This window comes from Heloderma suspectum, chromosome 2 (assembly GCF_057233095.1).
Source record: "Heloderma suspectum isolate Gila_16-S chromosome 2, 16-S_ref, whole genome shotgun sequence".
Classification (NCBI taxonomy): domain Eukaryota; kingdom Metazoa; phylum Chordata; class Lepidosauria; order Squamata; family Helodermatidae; genus Heloderma; species Heloderma suspectum.
Genome location: NC_139459.1, coordinates 300,755,169 through 300,778,429, shown reverse-complemented (window position 1 = coordinate 300,778,429; position 23,261 = coordinate 300,755,169). Strand labels below are relative to the sequence as shown.

General features: G+C 41.9%; 1 protein-coding gene across 3 annotated transcripts in view; it reads left to right on the top strand.

Annotated features, from left to right (window-relative positions):
- DENND6A (DENN domain containing 6A) overlaps positions 1 to 23,261 on the top strand; it is a 48,923-nt gene that overhangs the window by 2,760 nt on the left and 22,902 nt on the right. Inside the window, exons 2-8 of one of the 3 annotated variants that reach the window (XM_084840066.1) lie at positions 5,539 to 5,577; positions 5,654 to 5,696; positions 17,033 to 17,145; positions 18,582 to 18,662; positions 19,364 to 19,469; positions 19,839 to 19,918; positions 21,108 to 21,170. In XM_084840066.1, coding sequence (XP_084696192.1) covers positions 5,539 to 5,577; positions 5,654 to 5,696; positions 17,033 to 17,145; positions 18,582 to 18,662; positions 19,364 to 19,469; positions 19,839 to 19,918; positions 21,108 to 21,170 — 525 coding nt within the window. The remainder of the gene's footprint in view (positions 1 to 5,538; positions 5,578 to 5,653; positions 5,697 to 17,032; positions 17,146 to 18,581; positions 18,663 to 19,363; positions 19,470 to 19,838; positions 19,919 to 21,107; positions 21,171 to 23,261) is intronic. The other 2 variants (XM_084840068.1, XM_084840067.1) reach the window with 2 other exon arrangements.

Sequence of the window (23,261 nt, the reverse complement as noted above, 5' to 3'; positions counted from 1 at the left end):
CTGTCAATATCCCTAGTGTAAGGCCCAATCCCAGCACATCCTTTTCCCCCCAAAGGAAGAGCAGGTTATGTATTTGTTTTTAAGAATAAAATATGTACATCTTATTGTTAATAGAGTAACATGGATACTTGCAAACTGTTGTGCAATTTGTTATGCATTTGTTGAACAAAGTTGTACAGACAGATAATGTACATGTTATAATGGAAATGAAATAAAGAACAGTTTAAAAAAAATTTTAAAGGAAGAGCAGGAATTGGGGCCCTTGTTCTGTGTTTCTGCTTTGAGAAAGGTAACATGAGGCCTGTTTGCTCCACCTGGGCATTCCATGCCCCCCAACCCCCTGAAGGTCAAACTACATATTCCATTAAAGATATAGCTAGTTGTTATATATTTTTTGGGTTTGTTTTTGTTATTACTCAGAAGTAATAATGGAGGATCCGATATGGATTGGGACCTTAGTGTGGGAGTAGAGGGGTTTACTTTGTTGCTCCCTGCTGTGGTCCCCATCCAGATTGTCCCCATCCACCATCACCCTGTCATGTCTGGAATTTATATTACAACGGCATCACTTTTTGGCAGTGTAAATCACAGTGGCCTGATCAAGACCACAGCAGGGGCCAAATGGGTAAAGCTAGGGTCCCAATATGCGTAGCAACATGTAGTTTGACTCTGAGAAGTCACATTTCATAAATAATGGAATAGGCATTGCACATAGAACCCCCCTGCAAACACTGGAGTACTGGCAGCATTCTAGTTTCAGAATGAAAGTGAGCATGCTGCAGTTGCTGCCATTTAGCGGAGCAGAAAACCCTTAATAACATTTGAACCGCTGCTCAGAACTTCACCAAACCAAAGAAGGATTGCTTTCCTTGACAAGCCTGAATAAAGTGCATCAGTTTTCATCAAAACTTGACATAAATATTTGATATGCCTGTTTAAAAATTAGAGTAAAATGGAATAAATGTGTCAGTTTTCAACTTTCTATAACTGTGGCAATTTGTAGCAAATCCACTGGAAATTTGGTACAATCATAGAAATGTTCTTGTAGCTCATGCATGCCAAGGTTCAAGTTATTTGCTCAACAGGTGTCACTAGAAGCAATAGAATTGTGAGAATTATAATGGACAAATGTTTCTGTGTGTGACTCGCCTTAACTAAAGGAGCATTTCTGTACCTCTGATAACAGAATTAATGATAACAGAATTGTGCATGTTTAACAAAATTATGAGTGTCTTATGACTATAGACAGCAGTCTTGAGGACCAAATCTAACTCTGCAACATGCTGTTTTCCATAATCTTTCATAGGGAGGGAAATAAATGCTTTTTTTCATGTCAGCACTAGTCCATTTGTGCACTGCTGTTTAGCTCAAGCCGGGAGCTGTTAAAAGGGAATGCGCTTGCTGCTCGGCTTACGGGTTAGTCGGTGTGGTGTAGTGGCTAGTGCAACATTTGAATGTGGGAAACCAAGAGTCAAATCCTTGTCCAGCTATGAAGCTGACTAGCTAGCCTTGAGACAAGTCCATAATAATACATTATTTCAGCCTAACCTACTTTGCAAGGTTGTTGTGTGAATAAAATTGGATAACGGCATGTTGGCCACTCTGACTTCTTGGAGGAATGGGTGCATATGAATACACTAAATGAATGAATACACCACCTGTTGTGTTTTTTTGGACTTTGGAATTGCTATAAAGAAATGTGTATTTGAATGATCATGTTGCAGAGTGCAGAAAATGGTTTATCTTTATTTAAGAAGATTTTAACTAGCTTTTCCCCTCTAAAAAAAGGAGTGTGGCTTACAAAATATAAAACATTTCCACAGACTCCTGGAGGGAGCAATCCTATGGCCGCTAGACAGTGGCTAGACGGCCATAGGATATCTGGTTTTCCAGAAATCAACCTCAGATCCCGCACTCTGAGGTTGGTTCCCGGAGAACTGACCTTCCCCCACTTCTGCGCTGCCTCCGAGGCAGTGCGATATAGTCCCATGCTCCATGCTCACAAGAGGAGTGCGGAACATCCAAAAAGGGGCGTTCCGGGGCAGGGAGGGCAGAAATGCCTGTACAACACATCCAATGTGTCGTGCAGCAGCCTCCTCCCCGGTTCAGCCCTCCCGCGGCTAGATAGCTGCAATTGGCTGTCTAGCCAAATATGCACAGCAGGAGAAGCGCAGAGGGAATGATCCCTTCCGTGCTTCTCCTGACCTCCATTCGATAGGTAGTCACCTCCAAGTTCAGAGGCTGCCGCCTATCTGAATAGGATTGTGCCCTAGACTTCACATAATCATCTTGTTATCCTTAGAGGAGACCTGTAAGTTAATATTCTTACCCCCATATTTCAGATGGGGGTGGGGTGGGGATGGGATTGAGGCTTAGAGAAAGTGGTGGCTTGCCTAAAACCACTGCACTAATGAGTTCATGACTGAGGTCATGATTCAAACTAAGGATTTCCTGACTAGCAATGTATTGTTTTCACTATTATAATACACCATATCTCTCTGTTGGTACTCGCAGTTACAGAGGGGCTTGCACATTTTCAGACAAGATCTACTACATACTAAAATATTGCCTCAAATGAGGTAGTTCAGTGTGACATGCCTCAGTCAAAGCCAAGATTTCTCCATGTGGACAGCTCCTTTCTCCTTCCCCCTTCCCTTGGTCCAGTCCTCTGCTGCTCACAGTGAGTTTGATCCAGAGTTGTCACTTCATGAATGGAAGGGCTCCTTCCATTGGCAGAGGGAAGCAGGGTCTGGCGGAGCTTCTCAGTGGAGGAAGGGGCTGGGATGGTGACTTTTATTTATTATTTATTTTTATTATTAAATTTATTAATCTCCCATCTGGCTGGTCACCCAGCCACTCTGGGCGATGTACAACACACCATAAAACAATTTAAAACAATAAAATTCTACCATAATTTTTTTTTTAAAATACCCTAACCCACCCCAAATGCCTGCCTGAACAACCACGTTTTTAATGCACGATGGAAGCTCATTAAAGAGGGGGCATGACGGAGTTCCCTAGGGAGGGAGTTCCACAGAGTGGAACTTTTATCAATTCCTCCTTTCCCCCAGTGCCACCTCACACACTACCCTGGAGGATCCCCCAACTAATTTGTGCAGATTTGGGGTGACATGAGCTGTAAGTGAGGGAAATGGGTGAATATCTCCTTTCCTTTTCTGCCTGCGGGATACAGTTCATGCTCTGCGCATCACTGAATCCAACCCAATGCCTTCCTCAAAACTTTACTGCATAGGTATGTAAGAAACATAGATTGCTTACAATGCCTATACATGTTGGAAATGGTGTTCATTGCATTTTTAATGTAGAATTTTTAAGTATCTGCTTTTCTCATGCATACAGCTGAGATGGGGGTTTGTACACCACACATACATTGGCCAGAATGAATATTTGAATTAAAATGGGTTTCTTCTACATTCTGTCTTATAAATCCAGATGTTGTAGTTTTAGTAAGTTTATTTGCATAGGATAGTGGGAGTCTATATTCACTGGAAGTGAATTCTTAAAAGTAGTTATTTTAGTACTTAAAAAACAGTGTAATCCACACCAGGAAACTAATGAAATAAGCTTATAAAAGCTCATTATCATATGAGGTCTTTACGCTTACTTATTAAGTAATTATCCATTTTAAAGTAGACAAATCTTAAACAGCTATGGATTGTTCTTATAGAAATAAGTAAAAACTTACTAGCCAAACAAGCACTTTATATTCTAATTCAGTACTAATTATAGGCTTTGATTTCTTTGGTCTGTGCATTTTAATGAAGAAAATGTATTAATTCTGAAATATGTATTTTGCTCTTGCCAAAAGGAAAGGGTAGATAATTTCAGATGGATAACAATAGCACAGAAAAATACAATGTATCGGCATATGGTATATTATACCAAACCCCAATCCCCAAATGTTTGCATAGCATAATATTGATTACTTCAGTGGAACTAATTTGCAGAACTGTAAACTGTATTCAGAACTGGGCTTTAGAGCAGGGGTGAGAGCCTGTGGCCCTCTAGATGTAGGTGGACTCCAACTCCCAACATCCCCAGCCAGCATGGACAATGGTCAGGGATGATGGAAGTACATCTGGTTTGTTGTCTTGAACTTTAAAAAATTATAATGGGTGCTAAGTAATTAGCATCGTGTCTGTAAAAAAGGCAAAATGCTTTCAAACAATTATTTTGATTGATAAGCTGAAATATTATAATGTAGTAACTCAGTTTGGACAATCTTCCAAACTTTGGAGGATTTGGAATATGTTGCAGACTTGTGCACGCCTTCTTGTGTGCTGATTCCCTCTTCCATTTCTACGTTGCTCTGACTATAGTTTGCTCTGATGTCTCAATTAGGCAATCTATGGTTAGTGCTCACCTTCATATCATGATTGGAAACCATGGTTTGAAGTGGATTTGCAAAGCATTTTTGGGAGGACAGTGCTAGCCATTGTTATCCGATTTAGGCATCGTAACACACTATGGTTTGAGCAACTCGGAAATAGAGAGAGAATGGCATGTGAGAAGGGAGCAGGGGAGCCTGCATCACATTCCTGGTCCTCTAGTCTAAATCATGTTTTCTTTTTTTTTTATTGTCTAAATCAGGCCACCATGGTTTTGTGCAGTCTGCATGTTCTGTAGCAATCCTTGTGCATACATGCTGCCTCCTCCCTAAGGGGATGAATCTGGAAGCTTTCACTTCAGTGTTTACCTAACTGAAGTTTCCTGTGTCATCTGAACCAGGAACTGTAGTTAACACTAACTATGGTTAATTTCAGCAAGCCAAGTTTAGAAGCCATTGTTTGAAGTTGGTTTATTCTAAATTAGCCATTGTTAATTTATAACAGTGATTAAACAAAAGTGAAAGTAAAAAGGGATGGAGGTATGTGGAAACTCAGTGCTCGCTTTGGCTTATTCCAGCTCATGCACATCTTACTAAGCCAGGGTCTAAGTGTGACATGCAAATGTATGCGTTATTGGTGTACAGTAAATCACAATATCAGGAATATGTACATTGAAGTAATATTTAGTTCAGCTAGACCAGCTTGTCTGCACAAAGCTCTAAATAGTTTCCCAATATTTGTTTCAAGTAATATGATTCAATACCTATGAAGGCAAGGCATTCTGATTTATTGGTCTTGTGCCATCAAAATGGATGAAACAACCAGGAATGAGCAGCTTCTCATAAGTCAAATATGCTTGCAGGGAAATACATAATGTTCCTCCTGTTCCCAACACATCACTGCTGCTTCTGTGCACAAGACTGAATTTTGGACTTTCCAAATTCACATAGGTGCTTGCAGTGTGAATTTGAAAGGCTTTTGGTCAGGAAAAAGGCCTTGTTGGATGTAAGCAACCCCTCAGAAAGCTGTTGTGAATAAATCCTGAGATCTCTGGATTAGCATTACTGATTAGAACTGTATCCATAATTTGAGAGTAATTTGGACACAAGCAAGCTAGTGCATCCCACTTTGTACTACTAGCAGATTACTTTATCTTTTTTTCAACTGATGAAAACTTTATAATTTGCAGGTAATATACCCTCAACATGCAAAACTTACAGACAAAGAGGTGAGTAGAAGCTTTAAAAGATATTTATACAGTACATTTTCCCCTCCAAAATGTAACTTCTATTTTTCTCCCGTAGAAAACCAATATCTGCTATTTGTCTTTCCCAGATTCCAATTCAGGTAATTATTTATTAGATATGCTTGTTATGTACATATGTAAAATGAAATACTGCTGTTTAAGATAGCACTGTGCCATTTGTCTTTTCATTCTGGTTAATGTTCAGTTTTATTAAGTGAAATATAAGGCACATGATAGAAAAAAATTGTATACTTGTTTGTACTACTTGAGGAACTCAGAACACAAACAAGGTTGAAGCTTCACAAAGCTCTTGTGAATTAGGCAGGCATCATTATTTACCCATTTAGAGTCACTGGGACCCAGAGGTTGCAATTTTGATACGTCAGTCTGATTGTACAATCCTCTGTGTGTCTGCTTAGAAATAAGTCTCATTGGGTTCAATAAGACTTCTCCCAGGTAAGTATAGGATTGCAGCCTTAAATCCGCTCATCTGAAAATAGGTCCTGACATTAACCCTATCAAAAAGCAGAAAGGACAGTTCTGTGCAGGTGGTGTGAGGGCTAGGAATAATTCCTGGAAATGACCATTTTTCTGGTGGATAAGATTTGAAAATGCCGCACCTGGTGCATATGAAGAGAAACTTCTTTAAACATTGCTTCTGGTGGAACATGGAATTGTACATGGTGATTGAAAGTAAGCATATGATCCATTTTCTGATGTTAATTGCTAAAGTACTCAAGGCCTGTAGAAGGCAGGCTTTCTCACAGATATGAAAAACCTTTTCCCTAAATGATCAGCTTTTTAAAAAAGTAAGTGTCCAGCCCTTGATTTATGTATAAATGAAAGTGATGTTCTTGGTGCTGTTACAAACTGATGACCAAAATTCTGCAGTGTCTGCATTATCTCCAAATATACAAATAGCATAGCATCCAATGTTAGTCCTACTTAGAGTAGATTAATTGAAATGAATAGGACTGAGTTGCAACTGATTTAAGTCTAATGCATTCCAGTGAGTCTACCTTAACTAGGACTAACATTGGCTCCTACCCATTTTCTGCAACCAAAAGTTAAAAAGGAAATAGTCCACTGGGAATTATATTTAGTTGAAGACAATGTAAAATAAGCATTGTTGAGTCTGAATGACAATGAGAAGGTTGGTAGTATTGCTTTTCACACCTTAACCAAAATCCACACTCATCGTGCATCCACATCCTGATAACCAGGTTGACTTAATCTTTCCCTCTCTCCCACCCCACCATTTCCCCATTTTGTTGTTAGTATTTATTGTCTTGATTTTGGGTCTAACACGCTCATCCTACATTATCAGTGATTGTCGCTATTACTGGTTTCACTTCCATCTCACCGGCATAGTGCTTAATGCATGGTAAATACTATTACTTTATGTGGAGTACTGAATGGTCTTTTTCTGGATGTCACACAATTTATCCTGAATTGAATTGAATTGAAAGGTGATACTTTAATCTGTCGATTACATGGGCAGACCGAAACCTATCAGACATTGTTTAAATTTTAGTTCTGGTGATTGTGATGCGATCCTTGGGATGCGATTACCTGAAAACACCTTAAAATTGCATTGGTATTGGGTGGGGGGGGGGATACAGAATTAAGCACATTAAAATTGATGGGATTTCAGTGGGGAAATTAAGCAAGTGTTTAAATCTCTGACCAAAACTGATGGGGATCAAAATTTTCCAAACTTCTGCAGCATTAAATAGAGTGTGATTTGATTCAGTATGTTTATCTGAGTTATATTTAGTAAAAAAGAAAAAAAGGTACCCCATGTTAATTTTATATTCGAGAAACTGTAACTATTTCAACTGAAGTGTCTGATTAGGAAAAAAAATTACAGCACAATCCTATGCAAGTGCCTTCGAATTCTGTGGAACTTGCTTCCTGTTGAGTGGGTATAGGATTGCAAACTTAGTATGGTTTAAATGTTCTATTCAAACAAATGTAAAGCTTTATGTAGAAATTATTTTTATTGGAAATTACATATTTCCATTGGGTAGTACCCAACAGGCCTGCAATGCTCCCACCGCTTCCATTGTGCAAGCGGGACCAACTGCTTCTGCAGCAGGGACTTAGTGCTTCGTAAAGCAAGCCCTGAAATGAGCAGAAGTGCTAGCAAGTGATGGGTCTTGCTGGCGCTTGGGCAGCACTGGATACTGCCTATTGAAATTATATTTTATTGGATTACACCTGAAAAGTTAGTCAGTGGGTAAGATCCAGCAAAAGCCTCCTGCAGATAGAAGGGCTCCTTCTGTCAGCACCAGGCTTTAAATCCAAGGGTGCTTTTTCTGCTGGCTGAATGGGAGAAGAAATTATCTTTACTGATTCTCCTCCCCCTGCAGTCTCCTATGTCCCTTGAAAATCTGCTTCAGAAGACTGGGAGACCCTCTGGAACCGGTGGGGCGGGGGGAACTCGGCAAAATTGCTTCCCTTTCCACCAGGAGGCACCTTCTGAGTGGAACTCTGCTCAGGGATGCTCCCACCAGTGGAAATAGAAGTCTGGATTCAACCAATAGCATGTATTCTCCATACATTAGTTTAAAATTACGGAAATCAATGGCACTGAAAAATGACATATTTTAGCACACTTAGAGAACTGCGTGATACACCGTGGTTGTCCACTCATCTACTTCAACAGAGTTTCACTCCTCTGTTGACATCAGCGGGGCACCTCCAGTTTCATTACCACTGTATGGCTTGTACTCTTTCAGGACCGTTTCAAACTGTGAAATGTTTCTTCATTCTTGCTACATTGTCAGCACATTCCTGACTGCAGTATATGATACCACTTTGATGGCTGAAAGCGAGGAGGAGCTGAGGAACCTTATGACAAAGATGAAAGAAGAAAGTGCAAAAGCTGGGTTGCAGTTAAACCTCAAAAAAACCAAGATTATGGCAACCAGCTTGATGGATAACTGGCAAATAGAGGGAGAAAACGTGGAGGCAGTGACAGACTTGTCTCTCTAGGCACAAAGATTACTGCAGACGCTGACTGCAGCCAGGAAATCAGAAGATGTTTACTTCTTGGGAGGAGAGCAATGACAAATCTTGATAAAATAGCACAGACATCACACTGACAACAAAGGTCCGCATAGTTAAAGCAATAGTAACCTATGGCTGTGAGAGCTGGACCATAAGGAAGGCTGAGCTAAGGAAGATAGATGCTTTTGAACTGTGGTGCTGGAGGAAAATTCTGAGAGTGCCTTGGACTGCAAGAAGATCAAATCAGTCCATACTCCAGGAAAGAAAGCCAGACTGCTCACTTCAGGGAAGGATCTTAAAGGCAAAACTGAAGTACTTTGGCCACATCATGAGAAGACAGGATACCCTGGAGAAGATGCTGATGCTAGGGAAAGTGGAAGGCAAAAGGAAGAGGGGCCGGCCAAGGGCAAGATGGATGGGTGATATTCTGGAGGTGACAGACTCGACCTTGGGTGAGCTGAGGGTGGCGATGGCTGACAGGAAGCTCTGGCGTGGGCTGGTCCATGAAGGCACGAAGAGTCGGAAGCGATTGAATGAATAAACAACAACATACCTCCTTTCAGTAGCTTCAGTATAATGATGCCACACACTGTTTTTTCTCTGATTAGACATTGCTATGTCTACTTCAAAGTAAGCAAAGGCACTTAAAAAGTGACAGATCATATGCAAACAGTTCCAGCTTCCCAAACACAAGACAAGAAAAGAGACCCCGTTCCGTGTATTTGTTGAAAGTGAAACAAAATCACAGGTTTAATTTTGGTTTTGCTTTAACTTACTGTCTGCAGAGGGGAGGAGAGAAAGGGAAAGATCTGTTACCTTGCACAGTCCTGGATATCACTTATTGTTACAGATGAGTTTTATGGAACTGCAGGCACTCTTGGAGGATACCATTATCTAGACCCATTTCAGTCTGGGTTTTGTGCTGGTTGTGGGACTGAATCAGCCTTGGTCGCCCTGATATCCAGAGAGGAACCTTTATCCAGAGAGGAACAAGGGGAATGCAACTCTATTAATTCTGCTCCATCTCTCATCAGCTTTTGATACCATCGACCATAGCATCCTCCTGGATCGACTCTGTGGGATGGGTATCAGAGGCATTGTGTTACAGTGGTTCCGGTCCTGCCTGCAGGGCTGATTTCAGAGAGTAACATTGGGTGACCATTCCTTGAGCCCTTGGCAATTGAGCTATGGGGTTCCGCAGGGTGCCATCTTGTCCCCAATGTTATTTGACATCTATACGAAGGCACTGGGAGAGGTCATTAGGGGATTTGGAGCCAAGTTCCAACAGTATGCTGATGATACACAACTCTATTTCCCTGTGACATCTGAATCGGGAGAGGCTGTGCAAGTACTGGACCGGTGCCTGAACTCAGTAATGGGCTAGATGAGCGCCATTAAGCTGAAACTGAATCCTGGCAAGACGGAAGCCCTGTGGGTGAATGGTTCCCAAGTCTGGGAGATAGGCTTATTGCCTGTTCTGGATGGGGTTGCACTTCCTCTGAAAGAGCAGGTCCGTAGTCTGGGGGTACTCCTAGATCCATCATTGTCGCTGGAGGCCCAAGTGATCGCGGCAGCTCGGAGTGCCTTTTACCAGCTTTGGTAACTACGGCCTCTCCTGGACAGGAATAGCTTAACCACAGTGGTACAGGTGCTAGCAACCTCAAGACTGGATTACTGCAATGTGTTCTATGTGTGGCTGCCCTTAAGGCTGCTCCAGAAGCTGGAGCTAGTGCAGAACGCAGAAGTTCAGCTGTTGTCGGGAACTGCCCCTTTCCATCATGTAACTCCTTTGCTGAGGGAACTGCGCTGGCTGCCTATTCACTGCCGGGCCAGGTTGAAGGTTTTAGTACTAGTGTACAAAGCCCTAAACAACTTGGGACCAGGATACCTGAAAGAGTGTCTACTCCCTTACCAACCTGCCCAGTCATTGAGGTCATCAGAGGGCCTGCTGGTGGTGGTTCCACATGGACCTATGGCCCGATTGGAGTCCAGCAGGAGAACAGCCTTCAGCATGGCGGCTCCCTTTCTTTGGAATTCCCTTCCCCTGGAGGTCAGGCAGGCGCCAACACTGTGTTGCTTCCGGCACCTCCTGAAAACAGCACTGTTCTAGGAGGCATTCCTTCATTGACCAGTTATGGTTTTTATTTTGTTTTTTAAACAAGAATAATTTAAATATAATTTTAATCTTTTTATTCATTTACTGTTTTATCTTTTGTATTTACTGCTCTGAAATCTGTTCTAGATATGGAGTAGTATATAAATATTGTAAATAAAATAAAAGGAACAATGCATTTCTAGAAAGGAGAGATTTTCCATGGAAAAATGAAGCAGTGGAATTTTTTTCCACACCACCGCTTCAATGTGCTTAACTTTTGAAGTTGGGTTATGCCCAATATAGATTTATTTGCAAGTGTTGAAGTGCTTTTCATTAATGGAGCTTTATACCAAAATATTTGATATATTTTCAATCCCTGAGCTCTCTCAAAGTAACCAAGTGAACTGAACTACCTTATTTTAATATGACAGAAGCAAAAGTAATGAAAACATTTTAAACTGGAGAGTCTATGGATTGTACTTGAAACGTTTTTGTTGTTGTTCAGTCGTTAAGTCGTGTCCAACTCTTCGTGACCCCATGGACCATAGCACGCCAGGCCTTCCTGTCCTGCGCTCTCTCCCGGAGTGTGCTCAAGTTCATATTCATTGCATCGGTGATGCTATCTAGCCAATATCTATGTAAACAATATAAAACAAATAATTTAAACACCTAAAAATATATTAAACTATTAAACAAGCTAAAACCAGTTAAAATATAAAACAATAAAACAGTTAAAACAATGTGCTAGGGAATGCATTTAGCCCTCAAAGGCTTTGGTAAAAAGCCACATTTTTACTTGGCGCCGAAACGAGACCAATGTCTGCGTCAATCGGGCCTCCAAGGGGAGGGCATTCCACAACTGGGGTGCCACAGCAGAGAAGGCCCTCTCCCACGTCCCACCATAGTGTATGTTTCGTACTAGTGGTGCGCAGAGGAGGGTCCCTCCAACAGATCTCAGTTCTCAGGCAGGCATATATAGGGAGAGGCACTCCCTCAAATATCGAGGTCCCAAGCTGCTCAGGGCTTTAAATGTCATCACCAAACCCTTGAATTCCAACCAGAAGTGTATTGGCAGCCAGGGCAATTCCTTTAAAACCGGTGTTATATGGTTTTTATGAGGTGTTCCGGTCAGCAGTCTAGCTGCTGCATTTTGCACTAGCTGCAACTTCCAAGTCATCTTCAAGGGCAGCCCCACGTAAAGTGCATTGCAGTAGTCTAATCGGGAAGTTACCAGCGCATGTACTACTGTGGCTAGGTTATCCCTGTCCAGGAAAGGCCGTGGCTGGCGATCAGCCAAAGCTGGCCCCAAGTACTCCAGGCCACAGGGTCCACCTGGGGCTCCAGTGACAGGGATGGATCTAGGAGTACTCCCAAGCTAGGCACCTGCTCCTTCAGGGGGAGTGCAACCCCTTCCAGGACAGGTCGCTTACTCAATTCCCAGACTTGGGAACCACCAGTCCACGGAACCTCCGTCTTGTCAGGATTTAGCTTCAGTTCATTAGCCCTCATCCAGCCCATTATGGCCTCCAGGCACTGGTCCGGCACTTTCACCGCCTCAGCTGACTCTGATGACAAGGAGAAATAGAGCTGATTGTCATCAGCTTACTGGTGACACCCCACCCCAAAACTCCTAATGACGTCTTCCAGTGGCTTCATATAGATGTTGAACAGCATGGGGGATAGAACCCTGTGGCACCCCACAGCTTTAAAGCCATAAGGTGGAACAGGAATACCCCAATACCACTCTCTGGAATTGGCCCTGCAGGTAGGAGCAGAACCACTGTAACACAGTGCCCCCAACTCCCATCCTGCAGAGCCGATCCAGTAAGACACCATGATCAATGGTGTCAAAAGCCGCTGAGAGATCCAGGCATCACTCCCCCTGTCTTTCACCCAGAGTAGGTCGCCAGTCAGAGCAACCAAGGCCGTTTCAGTGCCGTACCCTGGCCTGAACCCAGACTGAAATGGGTCCAGATAATCAGTTTCCTCCAAGAACATCTGAAGCTTCCCAGCCACCACACACTCAAGCACCTTGTCCAAAAAGGGGATATGGGCAGTGGGGTGATAGTTGTCACACACCTCTGGGTCCAGGGAGGGCCTCTTCAGGCGAGGGTGCACTACAGCCTCTTTCAAGGCAGCAAGAACCACCCCCTGACAAAGCGAAGCATTTGCCACTCCCTGGACCCACCCAGACAATCCACCCCTGCTAGATCGTATAAGCCAAGATGGGCAAGGGTCAAGCTTACATTTGGTGGGCTGGACTGATTCAAGTGTCTTGTCCACATCATCAACACAGCAACAACTGAAACTGATCCTAGGAAACAACCAGACAGAACGCAGGACACCTCCCCAGACTCTGCAATAACTGTGGCATCAAGTTCTGAGCAAATATGAGTGACTGTCTCCTCGAAGTGCCTAGCAAATTTATCACATCAGATGACCGAGGGTTCCAATCCCAGTTTCTCAGAGCCTGGTAGTATTATATGTAAACTGCTATTTCTGTTTGAAAATAATTACTACCAACATTAGCCATAATCTCATGGTCATTCAGAATCAGTACTGTTGTTATGTTGTCTTCAACTATATTTAATTCTTGGTGCATTACCTCCCCCCCATTTTTGGTAGCAGAATATGCATATTTCTAGAGGTACTCTGATGTAGCTGAAGGACATGAGTGACCAATTAATGGCACTGGTTGGACAAATAGGAGTGTTTGGAATTCTTAGACATTAACAGAAGCGGCTGTGAACTGAGCTAAAACATAGGCCTGCATACCAGCCTACCTCTGCTGTGCTGTGTTGTATTGCCACTTAATCCTTGGCCCCTTAGACTACAAGCACGATCACTTTAAGAAATAGGGGTGGGGACTGAATGTGTACTGTTGGGTGCATTAAGGTGGCACAAACAAAAATGTACTTGTGGCACTCCTGCCAAAATGTTTGGGCATCACTGTTGTTGGATTTTGATGATCATTGTATAGCTGATGTTCTTTTTTTTGATATTGGGCTACATTTTTAGAATTTGGAAGAACTGTGAATGTTTTGTACCATGAATTGTGGTATGTTGCATTGCCTGAAATGGTAGTATGTAGGACATTGCATGAAGAATTGTTTGCATTTATTTACTTAATTAATGTACAAGCGGCAATCATGACATTATTCTTTGTTTTGTAGAATAGATTTCTTGCAGTGTTCAGTGTGCGGAGTATAATTTATGCTGAGGCTATACATTTTTATCTCATGCTTGGTTTCTCTAGTTACCTAAATTTAAGAGAACATGTTACAAATAGGATGTACTTTTGGGGGAGGAAGGGAATACCCTATATAATGCAGTACAGCATCATGAAGGATACTTAAAAGGTGTGTTCTGTAATATTCAAGGAAGTGCTCTTCCAGTCCTCAACCTCTAGATGTGTGGTTACTTAAGGAATGTGCTGCCTGTAGCCAACATTTTGGGGTGGGGCCTAACCAGAAGGCTGCACAAACCTAACAAAAATAATAATACGTTTAAAAGTTAGTTAACTTATTAAAATGCTTAATAAAATAAGTGCACAGCATTTGTAAATGACCCCACTGCCCTTATGCTCTTTTGTCTAGTATACTGGAAGGTGGGTGTAGGTTTGCTTTTAATGAGCAACTTGATAAATACTGTCTGCACACATTTCTTATTTCTTCATAACTAAAATGAACAGAGGCTCATCATCATCATCACTATTAGCAGAACTTTTGGGGAAGGAGCTTAGAATATCCCTAAGAGAGTCTGGCCTGCTGTCCGGGACCTGCACCTGGTGTAGAAGCTGGAACTGGACCCAGGCCAGGGAGTACCAGAGCTGGATGTAATGGGCTCAAAGGGAGAAGTTAACCCAGCAAAGCCTCAGAGGAGACAGAAGCCTTTATATTGCATGCCTCCAGCTCCTCCTCCTTCCTGATCCAGTGCTGGTGCATAGCTTTCAGCTGGGTCTTTTCTGTCCTCCTGAGTAGACCCTTTCTTCTGAGTAGCTCTCTCCTCTGAGTAGAGCCCTGGCAGTAGAGCCTTCTGACAGCCAGACAGGCGATCCTACAGTGATTCTAAGTTTCCCACTGGATTCGCAGCCGCCTTTGTCAAGAGACCTGGGGGATGAAGGAGAGTTGGAAACTGAAGCAGGGCTCAGGATAGGGTTGAAGTGTTTATCGTGCTGCCTTTGGTCTGCTGCAGTTTCCTCCAGGTATTTTGTGGTAGCAGAGGTTTCAACAGAGTCTCAACCCGCTTCCTCTGAAGAAGTATCTCCATTGTCTGGGCTGTATGGGATTCTGACACATGCATGGGCCCTCCCACAGCTATGGCCCTGGCTATATTGGGAATTATTAATTAATATTTAAAATCCTGGCGGTATCCAACAGTGTCATTTTGCCAGCGCAAATGTCGCACTAGGGGATATTAGGTTCCAAACTATGTACAAGGGGAGAATCCAACTAAGTACCACTTGTGCAAGGGCTTGCACAATCACTTTCAGCACTTACATGTGCTGGTGTATGCTCTGCTAGTGCAGTGCACAAGCACTTGCGCAACTGAAGCATTTGGGGGAGCTTTATAGACACTATTTGACTTTAAGGAATGACACTGGTGGATATACTGCCCTCTGTACTTTATTTCAGCCAACATGTATAATTCTGCATTCCATCACATTTGTTGTTGTTTATTTGTTCAGTCACTTTAAAGTGCCCCTTCATATATCCCAAGCTTTGAGTTTGCTGTTTGGCTTAAAATTGGATACTTGGGTCTGTGTGATATATTAGTCAAATTGAATGATAATCATTTAATGTTATTTTGGAAAAGCTTGATCAAATTATATAAAAACTCCCCTATTCAATGTACTGTTACATCTTTCTTCTGAGATGCTTTATGAAAGGAGGTGGCTAAAGCTTATTATTCCAGTCTTGCAAGAAGAATCAGTTGGTTACAGCTGAGGTTTCCCTTTTAAGTATGTGTTTTTTTAAGAATCAAATCATTATGTTAGTTCTTCAGCAGAAATATAAGCTTTTATGTAAACCACCCCGCTATAGTCTGCCGTGAAAACATCAGCGTAAGCGGCGTCCCTCTAGGGGTCAGTAATGACCCGGTGCTTGCACAGGAGGAACCTTTCCTTTCCTAGGAATGTTAACAGGAGAATCTTAGAGATGGAAATTTAGGGATCAGTAGTTTGTGTGAACAGCTGATGATAGCTGTGGATTTACATCATGAGCTTTTGACCAGTATATGTACTTTTTGTAATGTTCCTTTGGTATTTGAAAATTAAAAAATTCAAAGGTATTACTTGCAATACTGGAAAAAATACTATTTTCTTAACCTTGTTCTGATGAAATGGCTACAGATTCCTTCCCCTAACTCAGTTTGATCCAGCAGCTTTAAAACATGCTGAATTAAAGATGGTGTTTCCTACAGATCACTTCTTTGAAAGCATTTGCTACAAAGGGTGTGACTGAAATTGTTTTAACAGCCAGCACTAAGTGTGGTAGCTCATGCAAATCCCTCTTAAAGCCAAAGGGTTGTAACCAATGCTGGCCTAACTTAAATGTCATTAATTTCAGTGGTTCTACTCCAAGTAGGACTAATATTGGATACAACCCAGAATGTAGGTGAAGCGATAGGACAAGCAGCCATACCATGTTAGCGCTATTGCATGGAAACAGTGCACCGCTAAGGCAGCAACTTTAATGGCTCTCTTTCAACCATTACAATGAGGACTGGTAGCTTTTCCCCTCACCCCCCCTAAACTTCCTTTTGATGCCAGCTACCTCCTACTAGGACAGGAATAGTGGGATCTCACATTCTGTTTCAACTTCTGAAACAGATGTGGAGGAAGCCGGGACAGGCTAGACTGATCTTGGTATATTCTCCCTCCCTCCCTCTCTGTCGATCTCTCTCTGCCAAGAGAGAAAAGGATGGTATTTGCAGCTGCCATAGTACATTTCATTGTTTATCCAGTCGGTAAACACAAGTATCACGTTGTGATACCATAACTCCTAAGTATCATGTTATGATACTTATTTTAATCACGTTATCACGTTATGATACTTATGATACTCCCCAGCTTAGGAGATTTCTCTGGCTTCCAGCCTAAAACAAAACACACCATGGTCTTTCTCCAACTGAACTGCTGTTGCTGTGCATGCAAACTCAGAGATGGTGATGGGGTTATGATGGGTCATCTTGGGTTTGTTTGTTTGTTTTTTTTACTTGCTAGAGTTGGCCAGGCAAGCACCTGCTGACCAGGCTATAGATACAGATTTTCATTAGACATACATCCAATTCAATATAGTTCTTTTTCCCCCTCTTTCCTTTTTGGCTTAGGTTGCCTTGGAGACACACAGTTTTGTTTTAGGTTCCGACAGTCTTCTAGCAGAAAGCTTTCGTGGCATTGTCTGCTGGACCAGTTTGACAGAGACCTACCCATTTACTTGAAGGTTGGGAAAGTAGCCTGTTTTCTCTTGGCCAAACATGACAGTACTTTTCTATTTCTAGCAGGCAACTATTATTGTGGTGATACCTCATAATGAAATTATGAGGTCTGTTCTAAAGCCTGTTCTTTAAAGGGCATTGTACAGCATATTAGTAGTACTGTAATGATCATGTGACAAATACAAGTGCAATACCTTCTGTGATTAACATGCTAATTATACTTCTCTATTCGAAATACTAACTAGTAAAACATCCGTAATCTTGCCCAGAATTGTTCTGGGTTTTGGGGGGAATGTAGTTGAAATAATTGTTTTCAAACTTTTTATCATTGTGGAACCCTTTCTTTGTTTGTCTGCCAAAGAATCCCTGATCTTTGCAGAGGGTTCCAGGAAATGTCTAGGATGAACACTCAGTTTGAGCCTAGAATATATCCAGCATTCCCCTGTGACTGCAAAATGCAGGAGTTTCCTGGAGAAAGTTTGAAACCATTGCTGTTTAACCATTGGTAATCTATCTACCCAAACCTGTAAGAAATGGCGTATTGAAATTCTAGTCGTTAAATGTTGAGTGCATTTATTTGGAAGTGCCTTTTGATTTTAAGTATGGTTAGTAGCAAAGCCCATGTTAGGTGGGGAGACAAATATGAATGTTTTTGCTTGAATAAATTTTTAAATTTCACAGCAGGCATGTTGACAAATGGAGGGCGCAATCCTATTGGGATAGGCGGCCGCCTCCGAAGTCGGAGGCAACCACCTTTCCAATGCAGGGCAGGAGAAGTGCATAGGGGATCGTCCCCTCTGCACTTCAGCCGCCTTGCATTCATGGCTAGACAGCCAATTTCAGCTGTCTAGCTGTGGGAAGTTGGAGCGGGGGAGGCAGATGCTGGACGACGCATACACTCCTCCCTGCCCCAGCACACCCCCAGGAACACCCCGGTTTTGCTGCTCTGAGCTCCTCTTCCGAGTGCGGAGCACAGGGCCGTTCCACGTTGCCTACAAGGCAGCGCGGGAGGGGGTGGAGGTCGGTTCTCGGGGAACCGACCTATCCTTTGGCCATCTAGCCACTGACTAGCAGCCATAGGATTGTGCCCTAAGTGTAATGGTTTTATTGGTCTTCATTCTATATCAAGTGCTCAGATACATAGATTTTATAAAACATAGCTTATCTATTTGGAGATTCTTATAACATAAACTTAGAAATTTTGGCTCCTAAGGTCTAATAATTTTATTTTGATATGCAGTGTCTGGATGTGTTGAGTGGAATAAGTTTTTTTTACAGTGATATATATTATAATAATTGAAACTGTAAATATACTGAACTGATCATCATGTGGAGAGTACATAATCAAGTTATCCCTAAGGATGAAATATGTGAACTTCTAAGTTTTCAGCTCTGTTCAGAAAGTCCAAAGTGTTATGAATGTGTTTGCTTTTCTTTACAGAAAGATCCTGCGTATTATTATGGCTATGTATATTTCAGACAAGTGCAAGACAAAACATTAAAAAGAGGCTACTTCCAGAAGGTAACTTAGTTTTAGGAAGACTATTTATGGTTGCTATCCTAAATACACTTTCATAGAAGCAAGTTCTATTGCAATCAGTGGAATATATCCCATGTTTTTAAGACTGAGGGGTGAATGCCCTTTAGTTTTAGGCTGTTAACTCTCAGAATAAGACCAATATGCATAAACCATGGCAGGGTGGATTGGTTTAAATCACCAAGAAAAATGGTCAGTTTCAATCATTTGAATTAGATTGTGTGGTTAGTTTGAAGGATTTTCTGTTAATAAATTTGCCCTTTTTAGAGCCAGCTACATACAGGGCTCCAAATATGTGTTAGCAGAAAAATCTATCTAGACCACCACAAGGGGAAAAGCAATGGGGGGGGGGGATGCAACTTTGCATTGGGAAACTGTGAGAGGGGAGGGGATTAAGCATCCCTCCCTTGCTGAATGTCTGCACAAAATTACATCCTTCCCAAGCTGTTCATTGTAACCACCAAAAAAGGTCAATTGGGGTATTGTTACATGCGCTTGTGTGTAACATGTAGCTCACCCGGTAGCTGCATTGGTGTGAGTCAGGGGTGTCACTATTTTTTTTCTTATCAGCGTTTTGATATTTTTATTTTGCTATTATTTAGTGGGCATTTACAACATTTACTGTAAATACCTGTAGTTGCTTTGGGAAATACTAATCATGAGTTATTTTGTTTCTCCTATATTAGTCCTTGGTTCTGATCAGCAAGCTGCCTTATATACACTTTTTTCACACTGTGCTTGGACAAATTGCACCTGAATATTTTGAGAAGAATGAGCCTTACTTAGAAGCAGGTTGGTAATATTGTTGGTCTGGTGAAGCTACACATTTTTAAAAGATGCATATTCATATTAGTTGCACATTTGTACAACTCTGGAATCTCTGGTAAAACAGAAGTGCATTGTGAATCTCTGACTCCTAAATGGGTACATCAGAGAAGATTGGTAGATTGTAGGGTGGTTTTGCGTAAGCTGCCAGTTTGTCAACTGAGGAACCAGATGGCATATGAGACAATGCCCTAGGTCAGGGTGATACTGTCAGATGAATCTGAATTGACTAAATTCTGTTGGAGGGTCTCTTTAATCACCGATTTTAGGAGGCACTGTTACAACTTGTTTGACTGTTCTTAATGTGCAAAGCTGATTGCTTATTATTTTTTTCAGCTTGTAATGACATTGATCGATGGCCACCACCAGGCCCAGGGAGAACCCTACATTTGCCTATTATGGGCATTGTAATAAAGGTATTTAATTTCATACTTGCAAAACTCCCATAAGAGGTGGGAGAGGCAGGTATCTCTGAAGAGAGAGGAAGTATATGAAAATTCTACAATAATAAGTTGTCCTATTACTTGGTGTTTTTCTCTTTAGACGTATCAGTTAGAATATGTTGGGCCAGCTGAAGTTGATCACTTGTAAGTTTGATTACACTGGGAGAGAATTAAGGATGTGCTTTATACTCTCTTATTGAAATCCACAGCTCTGAAAGGTGCTTAACTTTGGCTGGATCATGCTCACAGTTGTACTCATGAATTCACAATGCCATCTCATAACGGCAGTATTTATTTTGTCAATTTTTATGTTAGGCCAGAGAGCTTCGGCTATTGGGCGGTATAGAAATGAAATAAATAAATAAATTAGGCTATTATTAACTTTTCTAAGCAAAACCATTTTCTCTAGTCTTAGGCAATTTAATAGCTGTTTCAATCTGTGTTCCTGAATGTATGTTCTTCTAAGGTTTCTGTAAAGACTTCAGGTTGTTCACAGGACTATCACCTATAGGTTGGGATATTAAGAATGACAGTGTTGTTATTTTTAACTGTCAACATTTAAAAACAATTGGTAGTATCCAGTTGTGTCATTCTGTTAGTGCAAATGACGTTGCGCTAGCCAAAACTAGGTTCCAAACTATGTGCAAGAGGAGAATCCAACTAAAGTTACGTCTGTGCAAGTGGTTGCGCATAACTCTTCTGCAACCGGTTGTGCAGCTGGTTGCACAACTGTTTGCGCAACCAGTTGCATAAGTGTAATGGGCCACCACTTGCACAGCGGAAAAGTGTGGAAGAGCTTCACTAGTGCTGTTTGAGTTTGCGGAATGACACCATTGGATATTGCCCAGTGGTTTTAAGGAAGAACCATTTAGAGCAGGGGTGGGGAAACTGTGGCCCTCTGGATGTTGTTAGACTCCAGCTCTTATCAGAACCAGCCAGCATGACCAATAGTCAGGGATGCTGGGTTTTGTAGTCCAGCAACATTTGGAGGGTCACAGCTTTTCCACCACTGATTTAGAGCAATATATTTGCACCATTGAAGAGCTAGCATAATTCTGCTTTCAGAAGTGGTTAACGCCTCTTTTAACTGATGTTAAGTTTAGCATTCTAGGCTATTAGTGTTCTGAATAACATATAAAACATATTATGTCTCTTTCCTAAGTTACGGATTCCTGCATGTCATGACAAGCCTGGAACAACCCAAGTATTACAGTCAACACACCAGGTAATTCACCAGCCACTTGAATACTCCCTCAAAACAAAGGGCTGATTTTCAGATTTCATTTCCAGACATGAAAGTCTACAATCCCAAGTATAGGAGAGTATATTTTGTAAAGTAGAAATAGCCATGGAGGCTGCAAGCACTAAAATGTAACATGAGAAATGGAAAGTAGAAGCTTGTGCAAGTATTTTTGCAGAGGTAAATTACATTGAGCACTGCTTAATGTTATAATTTTTACCAAAACGAATTGTTCTGTTCAGTAATGAAGAGAGTGCTTCGAGTGGCAGCAGCAAGCAACTTCAAGATCACAAAACAATAACCTACACTACCTCAAGTGAGGAATACTGCAGTACACTATGGACTGAATCCAAAGTAGAGGGTTGGATCCAAAGATGTTCTTCCATTCATGGATCCAACCCTATCAAAATGGTAAATGTTAAAAACTATGTGGTGTTTTTATAACTATAACTATAGTTATAATTATATATTTTTAAATGTTCAGATTAGATAATTCCAGAGGATCCATTAACTTCCGTTAGTCCATCCAATAATGTTTTAGTACAAATTGCCTCTAAATCCCATGTCCTTCTTAAGAGTAAGGGTGCAGTCCTATGGACTGGGCCCTTGCTACTTGGAAGTCCTCAAATTTGGAGACTTCTGAGATTCCTGTGCCATGCCGGTCTAAGGCCAACAGGGCAGGGGTAGCGGCAGAGGTGATCTTTGCCTCCCCATCCTCCAGACTTTGACTTTTTTGCTATATGGGCTTTTTAACGTGTCTGGTGAGAGTGCTTTGGAGAGGGAGGGAAGGAGGTTGGAGGAAACTCAGGATAAATCATATCCTGGCTTCTCCAGTCTCCTTCTATCCCAACAGAACACCCCCTTTTCCCCCTCTCCAAGGTCGATTTTCTGTCCTTGGAAAGGCAGCCGGTGCAGTTCTCTTCTCTCCATGCCAGTTGCAAGATGGGGGTGGGGGGGACAGGGGGAGGCAGATTTCCAGCTCCCCCTTCCAAGGTCAGATCGCTGTCTCCGACCTCAGAGGTGGTAATCCGAGCCATCCTTTGGTTCCTCAGACGCTCCCCCAGGGACCATTGGACTGCTCTCCCCAAAACTGTTCTGAAGCCCCTTAAAACATAAAATGGACATATGAATATTATTCTAAAACAAAGGAGTACTTCATACAGTCCTGATCACTTAAACATATAGCTGCCCCTCTGGGTTCCTTTCTCTCCACACACCCTGCTTTTCATTTTCCCAGTATGTTTTCTCCTGCCTGTTTTTTTCTCTCCTCTTCTTCCTTCCCAGTGGTTCTTTTCTTGGCAATCTCATTGCCGTATAAGAGTTCTTTTGCATACCCTATTCCTGGCACCCAACTGCCTGTCATTTCTTCACATCTTTTCTTTCTTTTCCGACCTGTTGATGCAAACTACCCACCACTATGACAGGAATGGTGGGGTCTCCCATACTGTTTCAACCTCCTGTAGCTTGTTCTCTCTCACATACCCAGACAATTTTCTATTCTGCCTTATCAGTTCAAGTCTATGTGGGTTTGCCAGCTCTCAGGCATACGTTATGTTTGGGGTGGCCATTGTTTGGAATTGGAAGAGGAGATAAGGGCAGAAAGACACAAGCTTCAACTTGGTAGAGCTAAACAGAAGCTCTTACAAGCAGAATGTTTAGTGCCTTTATTGAAGCATTCACTGAAGAAGTGAATCAAGTATAACAGATCTCCTAGTTGTCTAGAAGCAAACATTATTTTTGTAGGCAACCTAGCGAGTGTCAGTCTACATTTCTTTGTGACAGGTTTAGTATGAGAGGTCTTCCTTGTTATAAAGATAGCATAGTGCACACCAGGGATGTGCAGACTTCATGTTTGTGGGGTCTACTTTGTTTTTTACTAGAACTCCCAGATCCACCAGCTGGAGGCTGGTGCAAAAGACATACACTTAGAATTACAGAATTCTGAGCCCAAGAATTTTTGAGCCCCAGAACTAAATGGCGCTTATAGTACTTCCACCCCCAGGTATCCCAGGCTTTCTTCATTTCAGGAGTGGGGTGCAGTGTTTTCATTTTGGGGGTGGGGGCAGTGTGCTTGCT